General features: G+C 36.5%; 3 protein-coding genes across 3 annotated transcripts; all 3 read left to right on the top strand.

Annotated features, from left to right (window-relative positions):
• The first annotated feature begins 1,280 nt into the window (after window positions 1–1,280).
• Window positions 1,281–3,424, top strand: LOC125191220 (UPF0481 protein At3g47200-like). The gene is made up of 2 exons (XM_048088730.1): window positions 1,281–1,438; window positions 2,035–3,424. The coding sequence occupies exon 2, from the start codon at window positions 2,048–2,050 to the stop codon at window positions 3,329–3,331; it is 1,284 nt and encodes a 427-aa protein (XP_047944687.1). The 5' UTR covers window positions 1,281–1,438; window positions 2,035–2,047; the 3' UTR covers window positions 3,332–3,424.
• Window positions 3,425–10,530: 7,106 nt separating this feature from the next.
• Window positions 10,531–11,631, top strand: LOC125188154. Its single transcript, XM_048084906.1, has one exon. It carries the CDS (start codon window positions 10,531–10,533, stop codon window positions 11,629–11,631), a length of 1,101 nt encoding a protein of 366 aa, XP_047940863.1.
• Window positions 11,632–21,568: 9,937 nt separating this feature from the next.
• On the top strand, window positions 21,569–23,199 carry LOC125190625 (putative cyclin-D6-1). Its single transcript, XM_048087974.1, has 5 exons — window positions 21,569–21,852; window positions 21,925–22,029; window positions 22,112–22,313; window positions 22,431–22,561; window positions 22,772–23,199. The coding sequence occupies exons 1-5, from the start codon at window positions 21,607–21,609 to the stop codon at window positions 22,985–22,987; spliced, it is 900 nt and encodes a 299-aa protein (XP_047943931.1). The 5' UTR covers window positions 21,569–21,606; the 3' UTR covers window positions 22,988–23,199.
• The last annotated feature ends 2,792 nt before the right edge of the window (window positions 23,200–25,991 follow it).

Below are 25,991 nucleotides of genomic sequence, written 5' to 3'. Positions count from 1 at the left end.
TATAATTTATCTATTGACTAAAACGCCCTAAGCTTGCTTTTGACACGAAAGGTTTCAGACAATTCAATTTAATCTTAAAATATCACACAAAAATTCACTCCCTCAAACAATAAAAATTAAATAGAGAAATACAAGATCTGAAAGGAAATAAAAAAATAATTTCCTCATATTGGCATCTCCTAGCTGATTCCAATCTCAAAAATTTCCGGCGAAACTCATCAAATTTTCTTCCACTGCCGCCGCGCGGCCTCAGCCCCCGTTTTGAATGAGAAAGAAGGGTAAATAGGTAAAAGAACAATGTTTTCAAGGTTTTAGCAATTTGCCTCCTTCACTATACCAGGTTTTGGAAGAGATAGAGTTATAGCAACTCTTGTGTTAGTAAACGGTGGAATCATGAAACCCGCATTGTTTATACCGGATCTTCAGCAAGTGTTGCGAGGCTACTAATCACCAGTTAATTTATTTAAACAGTAGATTTTCATGGCTTTTCATGGGCTAACAGGGCTACCATTCAAGCCCTAGAGTTATTCCCTTTTTTAGTAAAAGTCAACACATTTTTTTACACCTACTTTACTCTCTCTTACTTTTTTCTCTCATCGTCTTTCCACTTTTTCATTTTCCACTTTATTCTCCCTTTACTTAACTCTCCTAACACAATATTTATTAATCTTCGTGCCTAAAAGAAACGCCTCCATTACTATGGAACAGAGTGGGTATTAAAACTCGTGGCGAACTCAAAGTGCATATTCTTTGAGGACGGATGAAGTAGTATTTTATTTTTTGCTCTTATTTTTCAACACAATTTCTTAATATATGTGCCCAAAAGTTTGACAGCTTAGTTGAGACGAAGAGAGTAATAACGGACGTTAGAGCGGAGAGAAGTAAAATAAGTAAGAGAAAGTAAATGGAGTAATAAGACAACAACAATAGAAAAGTAACGTCTCACTAATAACGAGACAAATGAATCACTTGCTATTTTAATTGGATGGAGAGAATACTAATACCTAATTAAGAATTGGTTGAGTCGTCGTTTTAACGGTTAATATCTTATTTTAATTGAATCAAAGTTCATAATACAAATAGGAATTTATTTATTTCGAGGAAAATGAAAACTTTAAGGAAATATCATTGGCCCAGTCCAATTTTATTTTGAGCCAAAAAGTTATTCCATAAATAAAGAAAGCAAAAGTATCCATAAACATAGAATTATAGCCACGCATCATTGATATTTTGATCTCTCACCAGAATCGAACTTATACTTTCTGCACAATCATTCTTCAATCTCAAATTCCATATAAGTAAACACCAATTTTTACATTAAAGAAAGAAAAGTAGAAGTAGTAATTCTGAGGAAAAAGAGTCAGAACTAAATTTGAGGCAAATCCAGATAAAGAAGCTTGATCTGCAGCTTCAATCAAACAAGCTAGCAAGATAATAGGTGACTTTTCTTGCTATTTTCATTTATCATACTTATGCAGTTACTGTTTGAGGGTAGAAAGAGACCTGATGTGGAGTCTGGAGATAATGCTAAGAAAAAAGAAGATTTGATTGGTTATTAAAGAGCTATTTGCTTCTAATATCACAAACTTTTGGTAGAAATTTGGTATTTCAAATAAACTTAAAACGTGTACTTAAAAGCGGTGTCGTTTATTGTGTTCGATGTTTTATTCGATAAAATATCCGACTTGCATCATGTCAAATTTAATTTGGTGCAAATTGAACTATCATGTTGATGATATTAACTATCAATTTTAGGTTCGTGGAAAATACTAAATTTCGACCAAAATTTGTGAGGTTAGGGACCTTTACCCAATTTCTGGCTCGAACCATCGAAACCCTTCATTTTTTAGTTTGTTTTAGTTCATTGTAAGAAGAATGAACTAAAACAATCTTATAATGTACTTTGTGTCATCTATTAATGAAGTCTGTATTACAATTCGACGATTCTGTACTAGGAATTAGTTCTGCATATATCACAATCCCCATTACCCCATTATTAGAAGTAAGTTGATGACTAACTATAGATACATGCAGAAGTTTTGAGTGCATGACAAACACAGAAGAAGAAATTTCTAGATCCGTCACAGTGGGCATCGAATCACGGCGGCGCAAGCTGCACAGAGTGCCAATACAGTTGCGACAAGACAAAAAGCAAATCTATGAGCCAGTAGTGGTGCCCCTCGGCCCCTACCACCAACGCCTGCATCCACAGTCGCATCTAGTGGAGCCACTTAAGAAAGAGCTACAAGATATAGTTTGCGGGGACACCACCCGCAAAAGCTTCCTTTTGAGTAACATATGTGAGCGGATAGATGAAATCCGCTATTTCTATGGCGGAGCAGATGGCTACACGGACGGGGAATTGGCTGAAATGATGCTTCTCGACGCCTGCTTCCTCATGTACTATATCGAAAGAGGCGAAACTCAGCACCTAATTTGCCAACGCCTGGGCATGTCTGGGGTATTGTTCATGTTCCGCGATATGTTTATGCTAGAGAATCAGATTCCGTTATGGCTCATCTCCTTAATTCACCCGGATCACAATTCATTGTTGTGCCAATACTTGAGCTACGATACTTTTGGGGATAACAGGTTGACACAACTTCCATGGGCAAATGGGAGAGGGGAAGAGCCTCTTCACTTACTCGAAGCTGTGCGTGGCATTAGCTTCATCCTCGATGAGACACAAGAAAATTCGAGTAATCTTATGCGGCTTGTCAAAAAACGTAATAATCTGAACACAAGGAAGCAAGACTCAAGAACTAACTGGCAAATGATGAACACTCCCTTTTGGTCCGCGACTGATCTGAAAGCAAAGGGAGTTCATTTCAGTCGAAGTTCGTATTGTCTGACGGATATCAAGTTCGAATCCTTTGCATGGTATGCGGAACTCCACCTTCCATTCTTCTACATCACCTACAATAGCAAATTATTCTTCTCTAATGTTATTGCATTCGAGATGTCGCCTGAGACGGATACAAACATGGGTGTGACGGCTTACTTTAATTTTATGAAAATTCTGATCAACAATGCTAAAGATGTAAAGGTGCTGCGGGAGAAAGGCATACTGTACAGCTTGTTGGCGAACGATGAAGAGGTGGTTGAAATGGTTAAAAGCGTCGATACTTATGGATTCGCGGGCGATTGCCATTTTAAGGATGTGAATATGAGGATTGAGAAGCACTGCACTAGCAAAGCAAGGACATGGATGGCCGAACTAATCAACACCAACTTTCGGAGCCCGTGGACTGTTATAGCTCTCGCGGCCGCCACTCTTCTGCTGTGCCTCACTTTTATACAAACCTACTTCACAATCAATCCAACCAATTAAACACTATTGCCACTTGATTCCATCTTCTGTTGTAGGAGTATGTACGTTTGTAATGTTATTTCCATTGGGAGCCAAACTTAGTTTGTTTGTCTACATCTCATGAATTTCATGTTTTATTTTTAAGTTTGGAATATATTGTTTGTATTTATATAAGTCTCTATCATAAAAAATATATCATGAGTAAATAAAGTGAGTGAAGACTATGATAAGTAAAAATAGTTACTATAAATAATACTCCCTCCGTCTCACAAAAGATGTCACACTTGTGGGACGGCACGAAATTTTAGGAAGTTTTGTTTTGTGTGTTAAATGGAGAGAGAAAATATAATTTTTATATTCATGTGAGAGAGAACTTTTTACCAAAAAGGGAAATGTGACATCTTTTGTGGGACAAACTAAAAAGGAAAGTGTGACATCTTTTGTGGGACGGAGGGAGTACTCTAGTGTCTATATGTTTTATAGATAGATAGATTGATAGATAAATAAAAATGGCAAAAGATACCTATGCGGCTACGCCCTCTATCTAATAAAATTTGTCATATTTAATCCGGTAAGAATTTTAAAAATTGTAATGAAAAGTGAGTTTTATACTTTTATAATAAATCGTAAGTGGAAACGGAATGTGAAGTCCATTACAAAAATGATAAAAGTGATATGTGACCAACTTTGTAGGAGGGCAGAAATGGAAATAAATGAAAAAATTGGGAAGATGGAGGGGAGTATTATTTATAAATTGATGGAGGAGTGATCAATACATGTAAATAAAAATATTAGTACAAGAAAAACGAAACTATTACTACCTCTTTACACACAATTATATTACCGAGCTTTATCAGAAACGTTGACAAGTTATTAACTTCTTTACATACAATTTTCGTAATCTGCGTCCAAAATAATCTCTTGGCCCAACCTATTGGATCTCTTGGCCCAGCCTATTGGATCTCTTGGCTAGGGATGTCAATCGGGCTAGCCCACCGGGTTCGGGCCAACCCTATTCGGGTTGCGGGTCAATCGAGTGCGGACTAATCGGGTTGTGCTTTTTTCAGGTTATAAAAGTTCAACCCTAACCCTAAATGGAAATGAGTGAATTTTAGAGGGATTTTGAGCAAAGTGAAGACCACATGTTTCTTAGATAAGGTGATGATTTTGTAAGCCACATGTTGCTTTGGGATATTGAAGGTGTGTTTCTCGATTTTGCTAAAAATTAAAATGACTCAATAACAATAGAGTAGTCCATCCGTCCCATTATAAATAAGACGTTTCTTTTCGACCATTATTTTTCAAAAATGACACTCCATCCGTCTCAACTAAGTTGAGTCACTTACTTTTGAAAAAAAAAACAACACATTCGATCACTCTTACTTTATTTCTTCACTTACTTTACTCTTTTTTATCTTTCATACTCCATCCATCCTATAAAAATATGCACTCTTTTCAATTTTGATAACTCTTTTCTTTCTAATGAGATGAGACTCATTCTTCACTAACAGTACTTTAATTACTTTTTCTCTCTACCTCTCCCTTATTTTACCAATCCTACATTAAAACTCGTGCTGAAGTCAAAGTGCATATTCTTTGAGGACAGAAGGAGTAGTATTTTATTCTTCCTTCTTATATTTCAACACAATTTCTTAATATATGTTTCCAAAAGTTTGACCCAGCTTAGTTGGGACGAATGGAGTAATAAATAGTTAGAGCGAAAAGAAGTATAATAAGTAAGAGAACTAAATGAAGTAATAAGACAAAACAACAGTTTAAAAGAAACGTCTCACTGATAATGAGACAAATGAAGTATTTGCTATTTTAATTGGAATGGAGAGAATATTACTAATACCTAATTAAAATTGGTTGAATCGTCGTTTTAACGGTTAATATCTTATTTTAATTTCCTATGCTAAGAATATTTTAATTCAATCAAAGTTGATAACACAAATAGGTATTTATTTATTTCGAGGAAAATGAAAACGTTAAGGAAATGTCATGGGCCCAGCAAAAAAGTTACTCCCTCCATTCTGCGGTAGTAGAGACATTTCTTTTCGGCACGTGATTTAAGAAAAATTGTGTTAAGTGGATTAAATAAAGGAAGAATAAAGTAAAAAAGTGAAAAAGGTAGAGAGATGAAGAAAGAATAAATTAAGAGAGAGTAAAGTAAGAGATAAGAAATGTTTTGACTTTTGTTATAAAAGGAAATGACTCAACTACTATGTAACGTACCGAAATGACAAAATGACTCAACTACCGCGGAACGGAGGGAGTACGAGTACTTCATAAATAAAGAAAGCAAAAGTATCCAAAACATAGAATAATAGCCACACATTGATTGTTGGAAGAAGATCTCGTGAAATCAGGGATATAATATGATTTGATATAGGAGTATATCATGCCAATAATAGTGTATCATTTATTGTAAATTAGGTTTACCTTGTATATAGAGTACCTAGCCTATAAATATGTAACCTTGTTCTATACCGTAAAGTGAATAACAACGAATCCTTTTTCTACTGATTTAACATGGCCTCAGAGCAGATACGATTCTGGCTCAGAAAACTTTCATCATAGCCAAATACCAATTCTCGACCTTTATTTTCCGACCCAGAATACACCGAACCCTACACCAGAAAAATGTCAGATACAGAGGAGGATACCAAACCGAATCTAGAACATACCAAGAGTTTGAGGAATAGCAAAGGAATCACCGTAGCATTCAAGTTGAATGGAAGAAATTACCCCCTACGGTCTCGGCTGATGAAGGTCAAGATAGGGGGCAGAGGGGCATACCCATACATCTGAAACGAACCTCCAGAGGCAGGGAGCAAGGGGTTCGATGAGTGGGAGGAGAACGACCTTGTTGTGTTCTCGTGGATCGTCGACAACATTGAAAACGAAATCGTCGCCGATTTCACACATCATCTGACATCCAAGGCTCTATGGGACAACCTTGCAGTCACGTTCGAGAACAAGGCAGATCGTTACCTCATCTACGACCTGGAAGAAAAAGCAATCAACATCAAACAGGGCAGTCTCGATCTAGAGACATATTACCGAAGGATCCACGGATTGTGGATCAACATAGATCGTTGTCAGAAACAACCTATCAACTGTTGTGACAAGGGTATCGATCAATTTCGAACCCATTCGAACGACAAACGTCTGATTAAGTTCCTAACCGGATTGAATCAGGAGTATGACTCGATCCGGCGGGACATCTTGAAGGAGGACCTACCCCCATCAGTAGAAGCGGCGTATGGGAGGGTGAAGATGGAGGCGGCTCGACGTAGCATCATGCCACCGGCGTCTCCATCACCCGCCGGAGAAGCCAACGGTGGAGGCACCGATTCATCATTTGGGGGAGAAATTGGCCACGGCCTCGCCGCACAGAGCCACCGCCCGTCACACCGCAACGGCCAACCACCACCACGCTCCGCAGTCACCGGCCGACCGGCGGGGAATCGCCCCGATACTTCGAAATTGTGGTGTTCCAACTGTGGGAAGCAAAAGCACACATGGGAAACCTGTTTCAAGCGATTGGGATACCCAGAATGGTGGGAAGAACGACAGAAGGCAAGGGCTACCCAAGGTCAGGCGAAAATGGCAATTGGGGTAACCGACGATGGAGGATTGCGGCGAATTGAAGCCGGAAACCATGGGGAAACGACCGGACCAGGGGCGGGGAAGCATCAGGCGAGCCCACCGGTCGACGGCAACATACGGGGCACCGGCAATTTTGCGGAATGGGCTGAGACGACGGGCGACGGCGGAAAAGGAGGTAACGGGTTTGGTAGACAACCAAACCCTAAATACTCTTTTATTGATTCTGATTTTACACCCCCAGAGAATGAAAAATATAAAAAGGAACCCCATCCCATTATATTTGAACCCCCTGGCTTTCTGAAATTTGCTAGAAATACCCCACATATCCGAAAATTGCATACCAGCCCCAACTTTGTGTCTATTAATCAATTTGCACCCTTATAAATGATTTCCGCTGTGTTTCATGTTTCTAGTGATACGAATTCTAAGGGTTGGATATTTGATTGTGGGGCAACTGATACCATGACACCTTATAAGAGTGATTTTATTGACCTACATGATATTACTAAATCCTACATTAGGACTGCGAATGGGGAATTCATTACTGTTGTAGGGGCGGGTACTGTTGAAATATCACCTACTCTCCGGCTCACGAACTGTTTATATGTTCCTACTCTATCCCAGAGATTGATGTCTATTAGTTGTGACTAAAGAGTTGAATTGTACACTCATGATGAATCCTGACTTTTGTATTTTACAGGATATTCAGACGAGGAGGATTCTTGGGCGTGGCACTGAGAAGCAGGGGCTCTATTACGTCGACGAGATGGCTCAAACTGGCAGTGCAATGATGGCTCATGGATCCATGAAACAGGAAACTTGGCTCTGGCACCAAAGACTAGGACACCCTTCTCTTGGTTACTTTAAATTGCTTTATCCGAACCTTTCAATTTCTTCTGATTTTTCATGTGAAACTTGTGTTTTGGCCAAGAGCCACAGACAGTCGTTTAAACCTACAAACACTCGTATGAAATCCATGTTTTCTTTGGTACATTCTGATGTTTGGGGTCCTGTACCAATTGTTGGTGGAAATGGTTTTCGATACTACGTGATATTTGTTGATGACTGCACTAGGATGACATGGATATATTTTGGGAAAAATAAATCTGATGTGTTTGATATATTTGCCTCTTTCTTTAAATTGATCCAAACACAATTTCATACAACTATAAAAACCCTTAGGTCAGATAATGGGAGGGAATTTGTTAACAATGCCATGACCCATTTTTGCAAAGAAGGAGCAAAGACGGTAGGGTGCAGATGGGTGTTCACAATTAAGAGGAGACCAGATGGGTCAGTTGAGAGATATAAGGCACGGCTTGTAGCGAAAGGATACACTCAGACATATGGTGTGGATTATTCTGAGACGTTCTCACTAGTTGCTAAGATTAACACCGTGAGGGTGTTGTTTTCGATTGCTGCTAATAAGGATTGGCCGCTCTACCAGTTTGGTGTGACCAATGCATTTCTACACGGGGAATTATCAAAACCTGTGTATATGGAGCCACCTCCCGGCTTCACAGAAGAGTTCCTAAGTGGGGAAGTCTGCCAGCTCAAGAAGACCCTATACGGATTGAAACAGTCCCCGCGAGCATGGTCCGGAAGATTCACAGAGGTTATGAAGAAATATGGATACAAACAGAGTTATTCAGATCACACTCTGTTCCTCAAGAAGAAGGAGGGAAAGATCACCTGCTTGATTATATATGTAGACGACATGATTATTACCGGAGACAATGAGGAGGAGATAGCTGAACTAAGAAAGAACTTGTTTCATGAGTTCGAGATGAAAGATCTAGGCCTTCTTAAGTACTTCTTGGGAATAGAGGTGCTAAGATCAAAAAGGGGAATCTTCATAAATCAGAGGAAGTATGTGGGACACTCCTATGGTGCAAAACCATGGATTACAAATGAAAGAAGGAGCAAAACTAGCCGACAGGGGGAAATATCATAGGCTAGTTGGGAAGCTTATCTATCTATCTCACACTAGACCAGATATTGCATATGTCGTGGGAGTAGTCAGTCAGTTTATGCATGCACCACAAGAAGAACATTGGGAAGCCGTTCTGAGAATTATCAGATATTTGAAGGAACAGCTGAGCCTGGTCTTATGTTTGGCAAACATGGACATATGGAGATACATGGTTTCACTGATGCGGATTGGCCAGGGAACCCCAATGACAGGAAGTCTATTGCCGGATATTTTACCTTTGTAGGAGGTAATCTCGTGACATGGAGAAGCAAGAAGCAGAAGGTGGTAGCACTTTCAAGTGCGGAAGCGGAATTTAGGGGAATCAAGAGTGGACTAACAGAGATTCTATGGCTGCAGCGACTTATGACCGAATTGGATCTTCAACTGGTCCTTCCGTGTAGATTGTTCTGTGACAATAAAGCAGCCATTAGTATCTCCGAGAACCCGGTTCAACACGATAGAACGAAACATGTGGAGGTAGATCGAAATTTTATAAAGGAAAATCTTGAAGCAAAGGTGGTGGAAATGCCCTATGTTAAATCTGAAGACCAACTAGCAGATATCTTGACAAAGGCCATGAACTCAAAGTCATTTCAGGAAGTACTGTGCAAACTAAGTATCGGAAACTCCGTCACTTAGTTTGAGGGTGAGTGTTGGAAGAAGATCTCGTGAAATCAGGGATATAATATGATTTGATTTAGGAGTACATCATGCCAAGAATAGTGTATCATTTATTGTAAATTAGGTTTACCTTGTATAGAGAGTACCTAGCCTATAAATATGTAACCTTGTTCTATACCGTAAAGTGAATAACAACGAATCCTTTTTCTACCGATTTAACATTGATATTTTGATCTCTCATCAGAACCGAACTTATACTTTTAAATGCTTCCCTTCTGCACAATCATTGTTCAATCTCAAATTCTATATTAGAGAAAGAAAAGTAGAAGTAGTAATTCTGCGGAGGAAAAAGAGTTGGAACTAAATTTGAGGCAGATCCAGATAAAGAAGCTTTACCTGCAGCTTCTATCTCTCTCTCTCTCTCTCCACAAAACAAGCTAGCAAGAATGCAAGATAATAGGTGACTTTTCTAGCCATGTTCGTTTATCATACTATTCTTTTTATGTAATTACGGTTTGAGAGTAGAAAGAGATCTGATGTGGAGATAATGCTGATAAAAAAAAGAAGATTTGATTGAATAATAAAGAGCTATTTGCTTCTAATATCACAACCTTTGGTAGAAATTTGGTATTTCTCATAAACTTAAAACGTGTACTATTTAAAAGCGGCGTCGTTTATTATGTTCGTTGTTTTATTCAACTATAAGATTCGACTGCGGAAATACCAAATTTCGACCAAACTTTGTGAGGTTAGGGACAATTACCCCGGGATGATCAATGTCGAACTAATTTATGGCTTCAAACTGTCGGGGCCTTCATTTTTTTAGTTCAACATAATAAGAATGAAGTAGAACAATCTTATAATGAACTCCGTGTCGTCTATTAATGAAGTCCTTATTACTTTGACGGTTCAGTACTAGGAATTAGTTCTGCATATATCACAATCCCCGTTATATATCCCATTATTAGTAGTAAGTCAGTGATTAACTATAGACACATGTAGAACTTTTGAGTGTATGACAAACACAGAAGAAGAAACTTCTAGATCCGTCACTGTAGGCATCCAATCACGGCGGTGCAAGCTGCACAGAGTGCAAATACAGTTGCGACAAGACAAAAAGCAAATCTATGAGCCGGTAGTAGTGCCCCTCGGCCCCTACCACCAACGCCTGCATCCACAGTCGCATCTAGTGGAGCCACTAAAGAACAAGCTAAAGGATATAGATTGCGGGGACTTAACCAGCAAAAGCTTCTTTCTGAGTACCATATGTGTGCGGCTAGATGAAATCCGCTATTTCTATGGCGGAGCAGATGGCTACATGGACGGGGAATTGGCTGAAATGATGTTTCGCGACGTATGCTTCCTCATATGCTATATCGAACGCCTGGGAGTGTTCGGGGTATTGTTCATGGTACGCGATATGTTTATGCTGGAGAATCAGATTCCGTTATGGCTCATCTCCTTAATTCACCTGAATCACAATTCATTGTTGTGTCAATACTTGAGCTATAATAATTTTGGGGATAACAGGATGACACAACTTCCATGGGCAAATGGGAGAGGGGAAGAGCCTCTTCACTTACTCGAAGCTGTGCGTGGCATTAGCTTCATCCTCGATGAGACACAAGAAAATTCGAGTAATCTTTTGCGGCTTGTCAAAAAATGTAATAATCTGAACACAAGGAAGCAAGACTCAAGAACTAACTGGCAAATGATGAACACTCCCTTGTGGTCCGCGACTGATCTGAAAGCAAAGGGCGTTCATTTCAGGCGAAGTTCGTATTGTCTGACCGATATCAAGTTCGAATCCTTTGCATGGTATGCGGAACTCCACCTTCCTTTCTTCTACATCACCTACAGCTTGTTGGCGAACGATGAAGAGGTGGTTGAAATGGTTAAAAGCGTCGATACTTATGGATTCGCGGGCGATTGCCATTTTAGGGATGTGAATATGAGCATTGAGAAGCACTGCACTAGCAAAGCAAGGACATGGATGGCCGAACTAATCAACACCAACTTTCGGAGCCCGTGGACTGTTATAGCTCTCGCGGCCGCCACTCTTCTGCTATGCCTCACTTTTATACAAACCTACTTCACAATCAATCCAACCAATTAAACACTATTGCCACTTGATTCCATCTTCTATTATAGGAGTATGTACGTTTGTAATGTTATTTCCATTGGGAGCCAAACTTAGTTTGTTTGTCTACATCTCATGAATTTCATGTTTTATTTTTAAGTTTGGAATATATTGTTTGAATTTATATGTCTCTATCATCAAAAATATATCATGAGTAAATAAAGTGAGTGAAGAATAAGGTAAGTAAAAATAGTTACCATAAATAATACTCTAGTGTCTTTTTATAGATAGATAGATTGATAGATAAATAAAAATGGGAAAAGATACCTACGTGGCTATGCCCTCTATCTAATACTCCCTCCGTCCACAAAAAATAGATCACTTTTGCCATTTTAGGACGTCCACAAAAAATAGATCACTTTCTGAAAATGGAAAGTTTATCTCTCATGCTTTTCCCACTTTTTCTTCCTTCTCTCATACTTTACTCACTTTTTCTCCTTATCTCTCTTACTTTAGAGCATCCACAATAGCGGCTAACCCATTGGCTAGCCGATTCGCGTCGCTAGCCGGTCGGCTAGCCGAACTATTGGAATCGGCCAGCCGCGAATCAGCGAAAAAATCACCGTTGGCTAGCCGATTTGAGGGCGCTGGCCGATGTGCTGGCCGCTATTGTGGCGTGTCGATCGGCCAGCGCCACTTTTCGTTTTTTTTTTAAATTTTTTTTTTGAAAACCTATTTATACGCGATTTTAGTTTCATTTTCATTTGCATCACTTGTTTTAACGAGTTTTCTCTCTCTCTAAATTTCTGTACAATAGCAACATCGAGCGATGAGTAACGCGGGTGATAGCAGTGGTGCTAGTGGTGGTGGTAGCGGTGGTAAAGGTGGGGATACTGAGGAGTACGAACGGTAGATGAACAAGGCTATGGAGGCCTACATGAACCGCGAGCTAGATTGGTACATGCGAAGGGTCGAACGGCGGCGGTACCTCGCCCTCCTCCCATTGTCCACCGCCGAGTAGTGATTGATCGGGATCACGTAGCTACACATCGGTGGCTATTTGACGACTACTTCTCGGAGAACCCGCGGTATCCCGCCAACATGTTCGGGCGGCGTTTTAGAATGCGGAGGGAGTTGTTTATGCGTGTCGTTGACGCTTTGGAGCGTCGATATCTTTATTTCCGCTTCGGGCACGATGCGTACGGTAGACCCGGCCACACCCCTATTCAAAAGTACACGGCGGCAATCGAGACAGTTGGCCTACGAAGGCGCGGCAAACATGTTGGATGAGTACCTCCACATCGGTGAGACAGACTTTCTGGAATGTCGAAGTTTTACGTCGGGACGTGATTCAAATTTTCGGTGAGCGGTACCTTCGAAGCCCTACCCCCCAAGATTGTCAGGATCTGATGCAGATGCACGGGGAGCAACATGGGTTCCCCGGGATGTTAGGCAGCATAGATTGTATGCATTGGGAGTGGAAGAACTGTCCAACTGTCTGGAAAGGGGCCTACACGACCGGCTACAAGGAAAAGAATCCCACGATGATCCTCGAGGCCGTAGATGATTACCGGCTGTGGATCCGGCATGCGTATTTTGGGTAGCCGGGTCGAACAACGACCTCAACGTCCTCAACTCGACGCCCCTCTTCAACGAGAAGTGTTAGGGCATCGGTCCAGCCGTCTCATTTGTGGCCAACGGCAACCGGCATGATATGGGCTACTACTTGGCGGATGGGATATACCCAAGGTGGCCTGTCTTTGTGAAGACGATCGAGGCATGCGGCGGATGACAAGAAGGCCTACTTTGCGGAACGGCAGGAGTCGGCGCGCAAGGACGTGGAGCGCGCATTTGGTGTGCTCCGGTCTCGATGGGCGGCAATTAAGGGTCCAACGCGTTTGTGGGATGTCAAATGCGTTGCCGATATAATGGACGCCTGCATTATCATGCACAACATGATCGTCGAAGACGAAGGCGTACAACCGACTAGTTGGGCCAATGACGGTGAAGCCGGTCCAAGCCACGGAACGGCCACCCCTAGCGTACGACGTGGGGTACCTCACGATGAAGTCGGCCACCTCCGGGAATATGCCGACATGCGCCAAGTGGATGCTCATATTCAACTCCAAAAGGATATAATTGAAGAGTTGTGGGCACGGAAGACTGCACGGCGATAGTTTTTTTTCTTTATTATGTAATTTATTTTTTAAATGAATGTACTTTTTTTAATGCAATTAATGAATTTTCCGTATATGTCTCGTAAATTTAATTCCGTAATTTAATCGTAAATTTAATTCCGTAAATGTAGTTGTTTTTGAATTATTTTTATTGCGGCTGGCCTAAGGCTAGCCTATTTGAGTAAAATGCTGATGTGGCAGGTGGATTTTTAGTGCTGATGACGTGGCAGAGGGCCTATGGCTGGCCTATTCTTATTGTGGATGCTCTTACTTACTTTTTCTCCTCCTCTCTCTTACTTTACCAATTCTACATTAAAACCCGTGCCGAACAACAATAGATCTATTGTTTGTGGACGGAGGGAGTAAAATTTGTCATGTTTTGATCCGGTAAGAATTAATAAATCGTAAGTGGAAACGAAACCCGTTATAAAAATGATAAAAATGATATGTGACCAACTTTGAAGGAGGGCAGAAATGGAAATAAATGAAAAGGTTGGGAAGACGGAGGGGAGTATTATTTATAAATTGATGGAGTGATCAATACATGTAAATAAAAATATTAGTGCAAGAAAAACGAAACTATTACTACTACTTTACACACAATTATATTACCAAGCTTTATCACAAACGTTGACAATCTATTAACTTCTTTACATACAATTTTCGTAATCTATGTCCAAAATAATCTCTTGGCCCAACCTATTGGATCTCTTGGCCCAGCCTATTGGATTTGGAAATTTTAAGTTTGGACCTATTGCAGGTTGGAATTGATTTATGTGTGTTTCTTTCACAATCTCCATTTCTTTAATTTCATAAACCCCTTATTAATTAAATTATAAATATATTTTATTTCACATTTTTTTCTTAAGGCCTGCCCACGAGCATAAACTTAAATATCACAGGATCACAAAATCAAGATCTTGAAACACTACGGCAGATTTTAATAAAATGAAATAACTATATTTAGTAACATATATTGTTTTATCGATTTGTTTTTTTATTTGTGAAAACTAGATTCAATGTGGTTTCCAATGATATACAATTAACAACACCTCATTTTCCGAATTAAATAAATTAAATTCGTTAAGATGACTAAGAAGCTGGTGAATATCTTTAATTCTTTGTGAAAACATTATTTTTAACTCCAATTTCGTCGTAGAAAGTATAAATAGATTAATGGATCGATCTCTTCAATCATAATAATGAAAAAAAATATTTTTAATCTTCTTTGAAAGAAACTTTATTCATGTTCTTTTAACACAGGACATAGAAATAATTTTGTTAATTTTAAATTATAAGTGTAAGGGTTGCACTCATGTCCGGGCTTCGCATATTCTTCAATTCGCTTTATCTGTCTAGAATCAAAATTTTAAAACATTTACTTTTATACATTAAACAATAATTTGTGTTAAGAACGATAATCACTTTGCAACAAATGCCGAGAATACTCTATCTGTTCCATAAAAATAAATACATTTTCTATGTTGTGATGTCTCATAAAGGTATCCCTTTTTATTTTTGTTAACTTCTTTCTCTCCAATAAGGTGATCTTCATTCTCCACTAATAATATAATAATTACTTTTTCTTTAGACCTGTTTTACTAACCAATTACGCATAATCAATTCTCGTGTCGTCCCAAATGTCCATATTTTTGTGGAACGGAAGTTTTTTATTTTAAATATATTGAGTTTTTTATAACAATAATTAATTTTATTCTTGAAAACACTCATTTCATCGAAGTAACTTAAGTCATGAAAACAACAATTTTTAACAAAGTACTAATACTCCCTCCGTCTCTTAAAAAATAGACCACATTTATTATTTTGAGATAGTTCCGAAAAAATAGATTAATTTTATTTCTAATGAGACTGAGTTTTACTCTTTCTCGATAATCATCACGAACTGAGAGGTCACACAAATTTTTATCTTAGATGGATTAATGTAAAACACAGAAGGAGGGCCCACTAAAATCCAATTCTCCAATTATTTTGGTGATATTGGATTGGGTAAATTAGAGCTTGAAATGTGGCCTGTCATGTGAGGTCGGGCATGGGTTGAATACATTACCATTTGGGTGAATCTTATTGCACCACTAAATTATTCAACACTATATTCAAATAAATTATCCCCAATTAAGAAGAACTCTTTTTGTGTCCTTTCGTTTCAACATCATTTCCATCTTAGCAACAAAATATGGGACAGCCAAAAAAATCATATCGCATGTAATTGGAAGAAGTATAATACTTACAATGTAATTTAAAAGGTCACAAGTCCACTTTCAAATAGAATAGTTTTAAAGTATCATTATATAAGAATAGCCAAATAAAATTTACACCTTAGTATACGAGTTGCTGCATAAAATAAAAAATTTAGATGATAGAGACATGTCAATAAAAATAAATAGGGCTTTTCCCTTGTCTTGGATTAATTTAGAAGGTAGTAATAATGATCATATATATATTAATTAAACATAATAGTAGTTGGACACCACGTGTCTTAGATTCATAGTGACTCAATGAGCACCCACTAGCTAGGTGCGTTGGAGGAACCTAGTGACATAACATTATTACATTAATAATAAATATAGAAATAAAACTCGTGAGATCCGATACAATGCAACTATAGATGGGAAGGCGTGTGGCATAATAAGACCCTCCATCCCTTCTTTGTGTGAGTGTCGATGTGACAGATGTCTTGCAACGCATTCCATTCCTAGGGCACGGAGCGGATATCCACCATTGTGGATGCTCTTAGTTATCTTTCAACCAAAATAATTTGAGCTTAGTTAAAATGTTTTTGAGCTCGTTTTCTCTTTCATTGTATATTTCTTTGCGAATTATGATTGGAGGTGTTGTACTTGTAGTAGGGGCGGAGCTACGATATGGGTAAGCGATCAATTAATGAAGGCTGACGGTAGGGTTGGTTGCCCCCCAACCCTACCTGAATCTATCCTTGTGGAGTCCGTCGACTCCCAACCATAGCGGAGGAATCCACGTCAAAGAAGCACTAGAATCGAGGAATAAAAATTGCTTCTCAAAAATTTGTAGATCAAGTTTGGAGGCAGGTATTGCGTAATTTTAAGTACACGATGCTAGGAAATTGTAATCCGAGTAATTGAGTAATAATTCGCAAATCACTATTAAGAAATCAAATATGACATACTCGGCTTGACACCTTAATTAAACCTTAAAACGCTATCGAAATTATTACAGAAGAAAAGCAACAGACAAATATATTACTCCCTCCGTCCCATGTTACTCGCACTTTTCATTTTAGGCCGTAAATTTGAGATTGATTTTTTAGTGTAATTAAATTAGAATTTTAAATGTAATGAGACATCACTTTATAAATGACTTCTTAACTTAATCTAGCATATTAATTAAATGCATTAATTCTAACTTAAACTATAAATAGTGTAAGGAGTTTGTGACGTGCCGAAAAGTAAAAGTGCGAGTAACATGGGACGGAGGAAATATAATGTTTATCTGTCAATTTCACCCACCTAAAATAAAATGTCACACAACCGCTTCGAATCGAGTGAAAGTTTCAAACAACAATCACAAAATACACTATAAAACACCTACTGAGAACTAAATGGAAGGCAAAGCCACGAAACACTTCTAGAAATAAAAAGACAGAGAAGACGTAGGAGAATGGCAAATATCAAAATAAGAATGAAAAGAAGAAAGAGTTGGAACAAAGTTCAAAGCATAACATTTTGAAGGAATGAAAAAGTTAATTCTTCGTCTTCTCATTTCCCAATTTTCTCTTTTTTCGTCTTTCCTTGGGTCTCTCCATTCATTATGACTTTCCCTATATTATATTACGACAATGCTTCTAATTATTTACCCCTATTTCATCAAATTTCCCATGATAATTCAAAGGAAAAAAAGACCCAACACATGTACAAATTCAAAGGTCATGCTCATAATCAATAAAGGAAAATGAAATGTGACAAGAGAACATTTACTATCATTGTACAAATTAATTATGCAATTTTAGTCCTTTTTCGTTATAAGTAGTACTATACTTTTTTTCAGCCGGAAAATCCAGATATTTGGACGTTCTGCAATTCAGGGTACGTCTCAATTAACTTTGATGATTTTTTCTTAATTTTTTTTATTATAATTGATAAATAAATATTGAATCAATTAGAAAATTCCTTTTCAGGTGAAAAATTCACAAAAAATTTAACTTTGGTGATAAAAATCTTGAAAATAAAATCGTCAGGATATATGACATAAATTAAGAGATAATTGTAATTTAAATCACAAATCTAGTCAAGTTTTGGTCATTTTTATAAGCTTTTCAATTAGAAATATTGAATCAATTAAAAATTTCAAATTCAAAAAAAAAAAAATGGTGGTTAAAAACTTGGAAAACATATCGTCAAGATATGACATAAAATTAAGGAATAATAGTCATGTAAATCACGAAATCTGGTCAAATTCTGGTCATTCTTATAAGCTTTTTAAACGGAATATATCTTAAATCACGGATTTTAAATTTCCTTTTTGGGTCAAGAATTCATAGAAAGATTAAGTTTTGGTGATGGAAAATCTTGGAAAAGTCATCGTAATAGGACATGGAGTATAACTTATAAGGATGAAATTGAATCGAAGGGAAAGAAATTCCATCACATAAATTAGGAATATTTAAATTTCCTTTTTGGCTCAAGAATTCATAGAAAGATTAAGTTTTGGTGATGGAAAATCTTGGGAAAAGTCGTCGTAATAGGACATGGAGTATAACTTATAAGGATGAAATTGAATCGAAGGGGAAGAAAATTCCATCACATAAATTAGGAATATTTAAGGAAAAGCAGAAGTCAAATATTTCATTATTGTAAACTTGGTGCATTAGTTTCAATACAATGGTGGATCATGGCCATATGTGACCACAAATTTTAGAAATTAAATGTAAATGTGTATAAATGTTTTGCTTGTTGTTTTCATTCTATAGTCAAATGAATTAAATTTCTAATAAATGGTAGAGAGAATGGCAATAAATACAATTAAAACAATAAATACATAGGCTTGTTTTTTTTTTCACTTTAATCAGAATTCCAAACCAAACATGGATTTGTCATATAAAATAAATAGAAATGTCCATTTTGATTGGACTTTCTTCCTCCCTTCGACTATATAAATATTACTCCCTCCGTCCCAACTTAAGAGTCCTAACTAGTTAGGGCATGGATTTTAAGAAATATAAAGAAAAATAAGTTTAATAAGTTAATGAAATATGAGTCTCACTTATATATATTACTTTTATAATAAAATATGAGTGGAATAAGTTAGTGAAACATGACACCTACTTACCATTTATGGTAAAAGTAAAATATAACTCTTAAGTTGGAACAGACAGAAATGGCAAAGGACTTTTAAATTTAGACGGAGAGTGTATCATAAAATACACAATTCAAAAATTATCTTCTTGTTTTTCTATTAATAAATACTTATCTCGGAGATAGTGATTTTTCAACTCTCACGAAATGAAATCTATTCTACATGTATATACCATGATTACATTTGATGAATGTATAAATAACAGTATAATATTAAAAACATATATTATCGTGATTATTATTTTGAGGTGAACATATATCATGATTTGATAATAAAGGACTACACGAATTGTCTCTGTCCTAGCCTAATTCAATAAGAGAATTTTGTTATTGGTCACATATTAATTAATACTCCAAATTCCGAATTTCATTTCATTGAATTAGAAAATGAAAGATGAGAATTCAAGTATTAAATGTTTGTACCCTAAGATGCATTTATATTAATATTGATTGTATCTTGTTTCCACATTGGTGTCATGTGTAATTAAATTTGCATATCTTTTTACATCATTGTTCGCGCACATATCAAATATGAGCATTTATTATTCATTCTAATATTGATTGTATCTTGTTAGCATTTAATAATTTGACTATATAAAGTTGTTAATTTTGATGTTACAAAACATTCAATCCAAAAGGATGGTTAACATTAGTATAGGGAGAAGCTCATAATATTAACTATTAATAAAAAAAAAACAACGAATTTTGTGTGTAGAAAAATGCAAAAACAATTAAAAACAATTAAAAACAAGAAAAATGAAGAAAATAAACAACAATATATTAACGTTATCTGCTAATCTCATCCACCGAAGAAGTATGGCCTCATTAGCTCCAATTAAGCCGAATGAGAAGTTCTAAACAACAATTGTTAACATACGACAAAACACCCACCAATCAATCAAATTAAAACCAAAAAAGGCCCGCGGAAAAAAAGGCAACAGACTTACTTAAATGATCGGTAACCAAAAAAGCAAGAAACGGAGAATCCACAAATATCTGGTTTATAAAAACACTCATCCCTTTTGTAAAGAAATGCAGAGTCACATTGTTCACTTTGAATTACTACTTTGTTATTATTTAATTTTACTTTGAACTCCAATCATGTGTTGTAAAAGAATTTGTACAAAGACCTAGGGCTGTGGGGATCTGGTCATAAATCTTGATCTGTCACTCTGTCACACATGCTAAACATTATAAAGATTTTATAGTACAAATTTGTAGTCTCTCATTTGTAAGAAATGGGCACCCTTTTTGTTTATATATTCTATCAAGCAATACTAGCTTTATTTGTATGTCTTATATGTGGGAAGGGACATTACAAGAGTTCGTGAAAATTTGGATATTTAGGCTAATGACAAATGTATGATCAATTTGGGGTCCAAACTTTTTGTCTATGTACTTTCTCTTGTCTATCTTTTCCGTTTATAATTGGGTATTTAGGCTTTTAGATTTCACAATATTTTTTGAAATAAAAGAAATGGTTAGAGCTAAAAAATATACGCACAACAAAGTAGCAATACGAAATGAAACAATCTAAAACGCATCACAACTTGGAATTACCGAGAATACAAAATGCAAGATAAAAGACAACAAGACGTATACCAACAAAACAGCTAAGAACCAATGAATTTTACACAGAAAGGCTCCCGAACAACTCTAATTGAGAGGAAAAGTTTTAAGTATTGATCACAAAACACTCGACAAAATATCCTCATGGCAAGCAATCGAAAGACCAAGCAAATCAAATCGGTACTTGCAAACTTATTATTGGATTTTGGATTTTTCCTCAGCAGGAATAGAATAGAGAATAGGAAAGGTAGCAAAGACATAAGTCATTCCTACAATTATTCGGTAAGACGTTTTCTCTCTAGTTAATAGGTTAGAAACTCGAGTCACTACGGCCACAAACATAATAAAAAACCATTATACTATATGTTTTTGTAATTGTCTTTTAAAGGAATAAAGAAAAAAGAATAAAGTGGAATTTACCTTAATAGGCCAAAGTACATATGCAAATGAACAATCGAATATTTCATACCCTTTCACCGAACCCAAGATCTCCAAGACCTCTCCTTGGATACTACTTAGATACTTACTTTTAATATTATAACAACACATCCCTAAATAAACCTTCATAAATTTTAGCAAAATGCACATATTAAATATATCACTCAATGTCTATAGATTAGACATAGCACACGCCAAAAAACAAAAAGAAAATTGAAGAAATACTACCCAATTAGTTAATTTAATCCGGGATACAATCTTGCAACCCGAACACCTCGGGTACTGAAATGTGAAGACGAAGTCTCCTCTCTCCACATTTTCTTTTCAAAACAAGACACCAAACTCTCTTCCTTTTCCTCTTAGTCTTTGCCATTCACACCCCCCCCCACCCCACCCCACCCCCCACCTTTGACACACCATACACCCTATATAAGAGCAAAGGACCATCCCTCTAAAGAGAGAAACAGAGCAAACTATCAATGGAGTTTGATCTTGAGAATCCATTGCCACATTCAAATGACATCTTCTCCTCATTATTCCTCATAGAGATTGATCACATGCCTTCCAAGAACTACATCCAATCCTTAATCTCATCGAGCTCGTATCTCTCCGTCCGCCTCCAAATCGCCTCCTCGATCCTCCATATCTCCCGACATTCCGATCCCTTCCTCCCCTACCTCGCTGTCAACTACATGGATCGCTTCCTCTCCGCCCACCCCATTCCGGTAACCTCCTCCTCCGTCTCTTCGTTAAAGTTTTAACTTCCATTTGATGAAACTAAGGCCGTCTTATCGCAGGATAAGAAGCCGTGGATCTTCAGATTAGTGGCGGTTTCCTGCATTTCATTAGCACTCAAAATGAGGAAAACAGAGAAAACAGAGTACTCTGTTTTCGATCTCATGGTAATTAATTCTGCAGCTTTATTCATCGAATTCAGTGTTTTTTAATTTTAATTTTGATTTTTATTAATTGGGGATGAAATAGAATGATGGAGGTTTGATGTTCGATTCTCTTACGATCGAGAGAATGGAGATGCTGATCCTCGGGGCTCTGAAATGGCGGATGCGTTCCGTCAGTCCCTTTTCGTTTCTCGGTTACTTCGTCTCGTTTTTCGACTCCGGCGACGAGGAATCGGTTCAGGCTTTGAGAAACAGGGGAACTCAGATTATCTTGAAATCTCAGAGTGGTTGGTGTCAGTCAGTTTTATTTAATACATAGTTGTTTTTTATAATGATTTTTGTCTTTTTTAATTATGTTTTTCTAATGATTTTTGTCTTTTTTTAATTATGATATGTTACCGTAGAGATTAAATTACTCGAGTTCAAGCCGTCGATCATCTCCGCCTCGGCCCTTCTCTTGGCATCTCGCGAGTTTTTCCCGACAAGGTTTGAACCGTCCCGTGACTCCATCTGCGGCTGCATTTATGTGATTAAGGTCCGAAACTCGAGTTCTAAGCTTTGTGTTTTTTTTTTTAACTTTGATTGAGGATAAAATTGTAATTTTACAACGTAAGTTTGGGAAAAAAGGAGAAAAATGCTACAAATGGGGCGGCCCTGGCGCTTTCGGCCGACCCTAAGGGAAAATTAGGCCCGACTTAAATCCGTGGATGTTTATAATGTTGTTAATTAGTATACTTTGTGGCAGGAGGAATTGCAGCATTGTTATGATGTGATGGCGGAGGCGGAGGCCGGGTGCGAGGTGGCCTCAACGTTCGTGTCGGAGTCATTAACTCCGCCCAATGTGCTCGACTTCAGCTGCTCGATCTCGGAGACGGATAGCAATCAAATGAGTGAGGGAGTGATTGAGAATTCCGCCACTAATAAATCGACTCAGCTTTCTCAAGGGGAATTCAGTGACTAGTAGAGTACATTTGATGAGAAAGGGACATCAGCTCTGGCCACTAAAAAGTGTGGAAAAAAGGGCAGGGGTATTTTTGTCTTTTCACATCCCGGTGCGAATGGCCGGGTTCCGGCGGTGTCGGTATGTCTCCGCTGGTTTCTGATTTGAATGATGAATTTTTTACGTGTTGGAACAATGTTTTTTTGGTGAATCGACTGACTTAATTAGTGCGATGATTGCTTTTTCAAATTTTGTACGCAGAGACATTGCATCTTTGGATTTAGTACACAAATATCTTTGATAGTAATAAAATCAAAATTGAATCTTTTATAACGGACATAAAAGTAGAAAATATAATGGTAGATTTTTCCTTGGTAAGGAGAATTTACAGTTTTTCCAAATCAACTAAAATATTGAAGAATAAGATATGATTATATATTAAAATTTGTGGCTGTGAAATCTTTGAAATCATGCTCTGACTTAAATCCATAATTATTTAATGTAATATTAAACGGTCCAATTTTTTTAAATATCTATATGAGTCATAAAATTAAAAATGCATGGTAAAATCGACCAACATTAGCATGTGACATAAAGTTAGAAAATAAAAGATATATACGAAAATTGTATCTTTGGATTCTCTCCCAATTAATTAAAGAAACGTTCTAGATTGGGGCTACGATAATACCGTTGGAACTGGAAATAAACTAAAATAGTTTTAAATCCTCAATTTTTTAAAGAACAATATAAGAATTTCCTAATGAATTATGGAGTATTAAATGTTTTAGAATTAATTGTATTTACTAACTACATAGTCAAGGGGCACTATAATCTCCTTCTTAAACTCAAACGCACATACTGAAAGCATGAAGTTGGGTTATTGTAAAAATTATACTCTTTTGATAAAATTTGTTCAATTAAAATTCATATTTGTTGAATAAAAATACATTCAAAGTAATGTCAATCTAGTGATAATTTAAACAATAATAAACATAAAGGGGAAAAAGCAACACAAAAGCGAGCAATGAATGAAAACCAAATAACAAACAACATTAGTGACTTACGATTCTTAGTTGACACGGTAGTAATATCACGCATAATATCAGATCTGCTTATCTCACAGCATGCAGCATATCTTAACAACGGATGACTGATAACCACAAATACTGAAAAATAGAAAAGCCACGAGATGACACACTCTCCTGTGCGCGTCACGTCACCTACTACACAGTTCCAACACAACTTTAAAATTTTATTTAATACTACTTAATCACTTTAATTAATGTTACAAATTAATATCATAAAGTTTGTTTCACCAAAATTTTTGTCTATAATGATAAAAACTGATTAAACCAAAGTTCTCTTTAAATACAGTAATTAATACTCACATCTTAAAAAGGAAGGTTAAAGTAATTGACAGTTTCATTGGAATGTAAAAGCATTGGTCAAATGAGTAGGTCATAATCTGCAGTTTTTGCATTCAAATTTTTACATTATGATCTCATTATTTGTTTTTTGGTAAGTAATCCAAACAATTATGAGATGGTCCCAAAAAATAAGAACTGAAATTTCATTGTCACATGAATTATGTACCAACATTTGATATCTCTATAGTCAGTAGGTGACAATTACCTTACAATCACAAACATAAATTTGGACCACCATTTTAAAATACATATTGCCATATTCTACAGAATTTCACTGTTGTAACTTGTAACTTTATATTAAAAAAATAAATGCTTCTTAAATGATTGAAACTATGTGTGTCAGTCTTTATCTGTGTCCAAATTTAACAATTAATTTGTTCTGCAATAGTCAAAGTGGACAGTATTGGAATTTCAAACTAGAAACTTTATATAGCTATTATATTTGATAATCATTTCTCATATATATAAAGAGGTAAGTAACATATACAATTCTTGACAATGAAGGTTTTTTGGTTTTAGAAATCAAAAATGGAAACATATAGAGTAAATATAACAACTATAATGTTGGATTCATTATAGAACTTTATTAAGTAGTAATACTTAATTGGATGATTTCATCATATTTGGGTACATAGATTCCTTAAACTTTAAATATTAGTAAATGATAATTTGGAAATAATATACTTTAATAATGTTAGTTCTTATGATGAATAGTAGTATAACAGAAAAATATTTGAATCCGATTAGGATTGAATAGTTTGGGTTCAATTTATGTGACAGTCTACTTCTTCAAAAAAATTTATTTATTTGGGCCTATAAGTTGAAAATTTAACAGCCCAGTTTTTGGTAGTATAATGTTATTGATTTGATTCATTTGATGATTTTAAAAAATGGCTTCGTGGGCCAATCAATAATGACGAATCAAATCTAGGAAAAAAAACCCTTAGAATCAGATATAATGAAGAAGATTATGCTAAAGTTGAATTATGTAATTAATTAGCAAATCAGAAGCTAATGTATCGGTTTATAACTTTACAAGATGCAATTATTTAATACTCATTTTGGTTTAATTAATTATGTAACACATGCATGAACCCTCGTGGTTGCCGGCTAGTTTCAATGAACTAACCTGGTCAAATTTCATTCATTCTAGCTACAATATTTAATTACATAGTTTTCAATCATATAATAAATTCTACTATTGTTTCATCATAACTAACTGTTTCGACTAATTAATTACCAAAAAACTCTCTTATAACAACAAGTCAAGAATCTAGCTAGTTGATTATCATCACTTGATTAGCATTTTTATTTCTCTTAAGGAAATCACTTGATCCCGAGATTAAATTAATTTGAGATTACCGGAGATTAATTTTTCACGAGGGGCGACCAAGAGAAATCTATCATCTATGAGTAATTGTCACGTGATTAAATATAGTCTCATCGATGGAAAGACTCAAAAACTTCGTACAAAAGCTAGTACAACCGCAGCAATTAAGCGAGGGTTCCTGAATCCTTGTATACCTCGCTTTATGCTTTGTCGCTAGTATGTTGCTCACATGTTATTTATCGTCGAGGCAATGTGTGGTTTTCTTCTT

This window comes from Salvia hispanica, chromosome 5 (assembly GCF_023119035.1).
Source record: "Salvia hispanica cultivar TCC Black 2014 chromosome 5, UniMelb_Shisp_WGS_1.0, whole genome shotgun sequence".
In the NCBI taxonomy this organism is placed as follows: Eukaryota; Viridiplantae; Streptophyta; class Magnoliopsida; order Lamiales; family Lamiaceae; genus Salvia; species Salvia hispanica.
Note: the sequence above shows the minus strand (reverse complement) of the source record. Positions and strands in the feature narration are given on the sequence as shown.

What these genes read in the sequence shown, in the direction of transcription:
- LOC125191220 (XM_048088730.1), top strand. Translation starts at nt 2,048, where the DNA reads ATGACAAACACAGAAGAAGAAATTTCTAGATCCGTCACAGTGGGCATC.
- LOC125188154 (XM_048084906.1), top strand. Translation starts at nt 10,531, where the DNA reads ATGACAAACACAGAAGAAGAAACTTCTAGATCCGTCACTGTAGGCATC.
- LOC125190625 (XM_048087974.1), top strand. Translation starts at nt 21,607, where the DNA reads ATGGAGTTTGATCTTGAGAATCCATTGCCACATTCAAATGACATCTTC. An exon ending in TCTCCGCCCACCCCATTCCG is followed by an intron (nt 21,853 to 21,924) that starts GTAACCTCCTCC and finishes GTCTTATCGCAG; the next exon opens with GATAAGAAGCCGTGGATCTT. An exon ending in TATCTTGAAATCTCAGAGTG is followed by an intron (nt 22,314 to 22,430) that starts GTTGGTGTCAGT and finishes ATGTTACCGTAG; the next exon opens with AGATTAAATTACTCGAGTTC.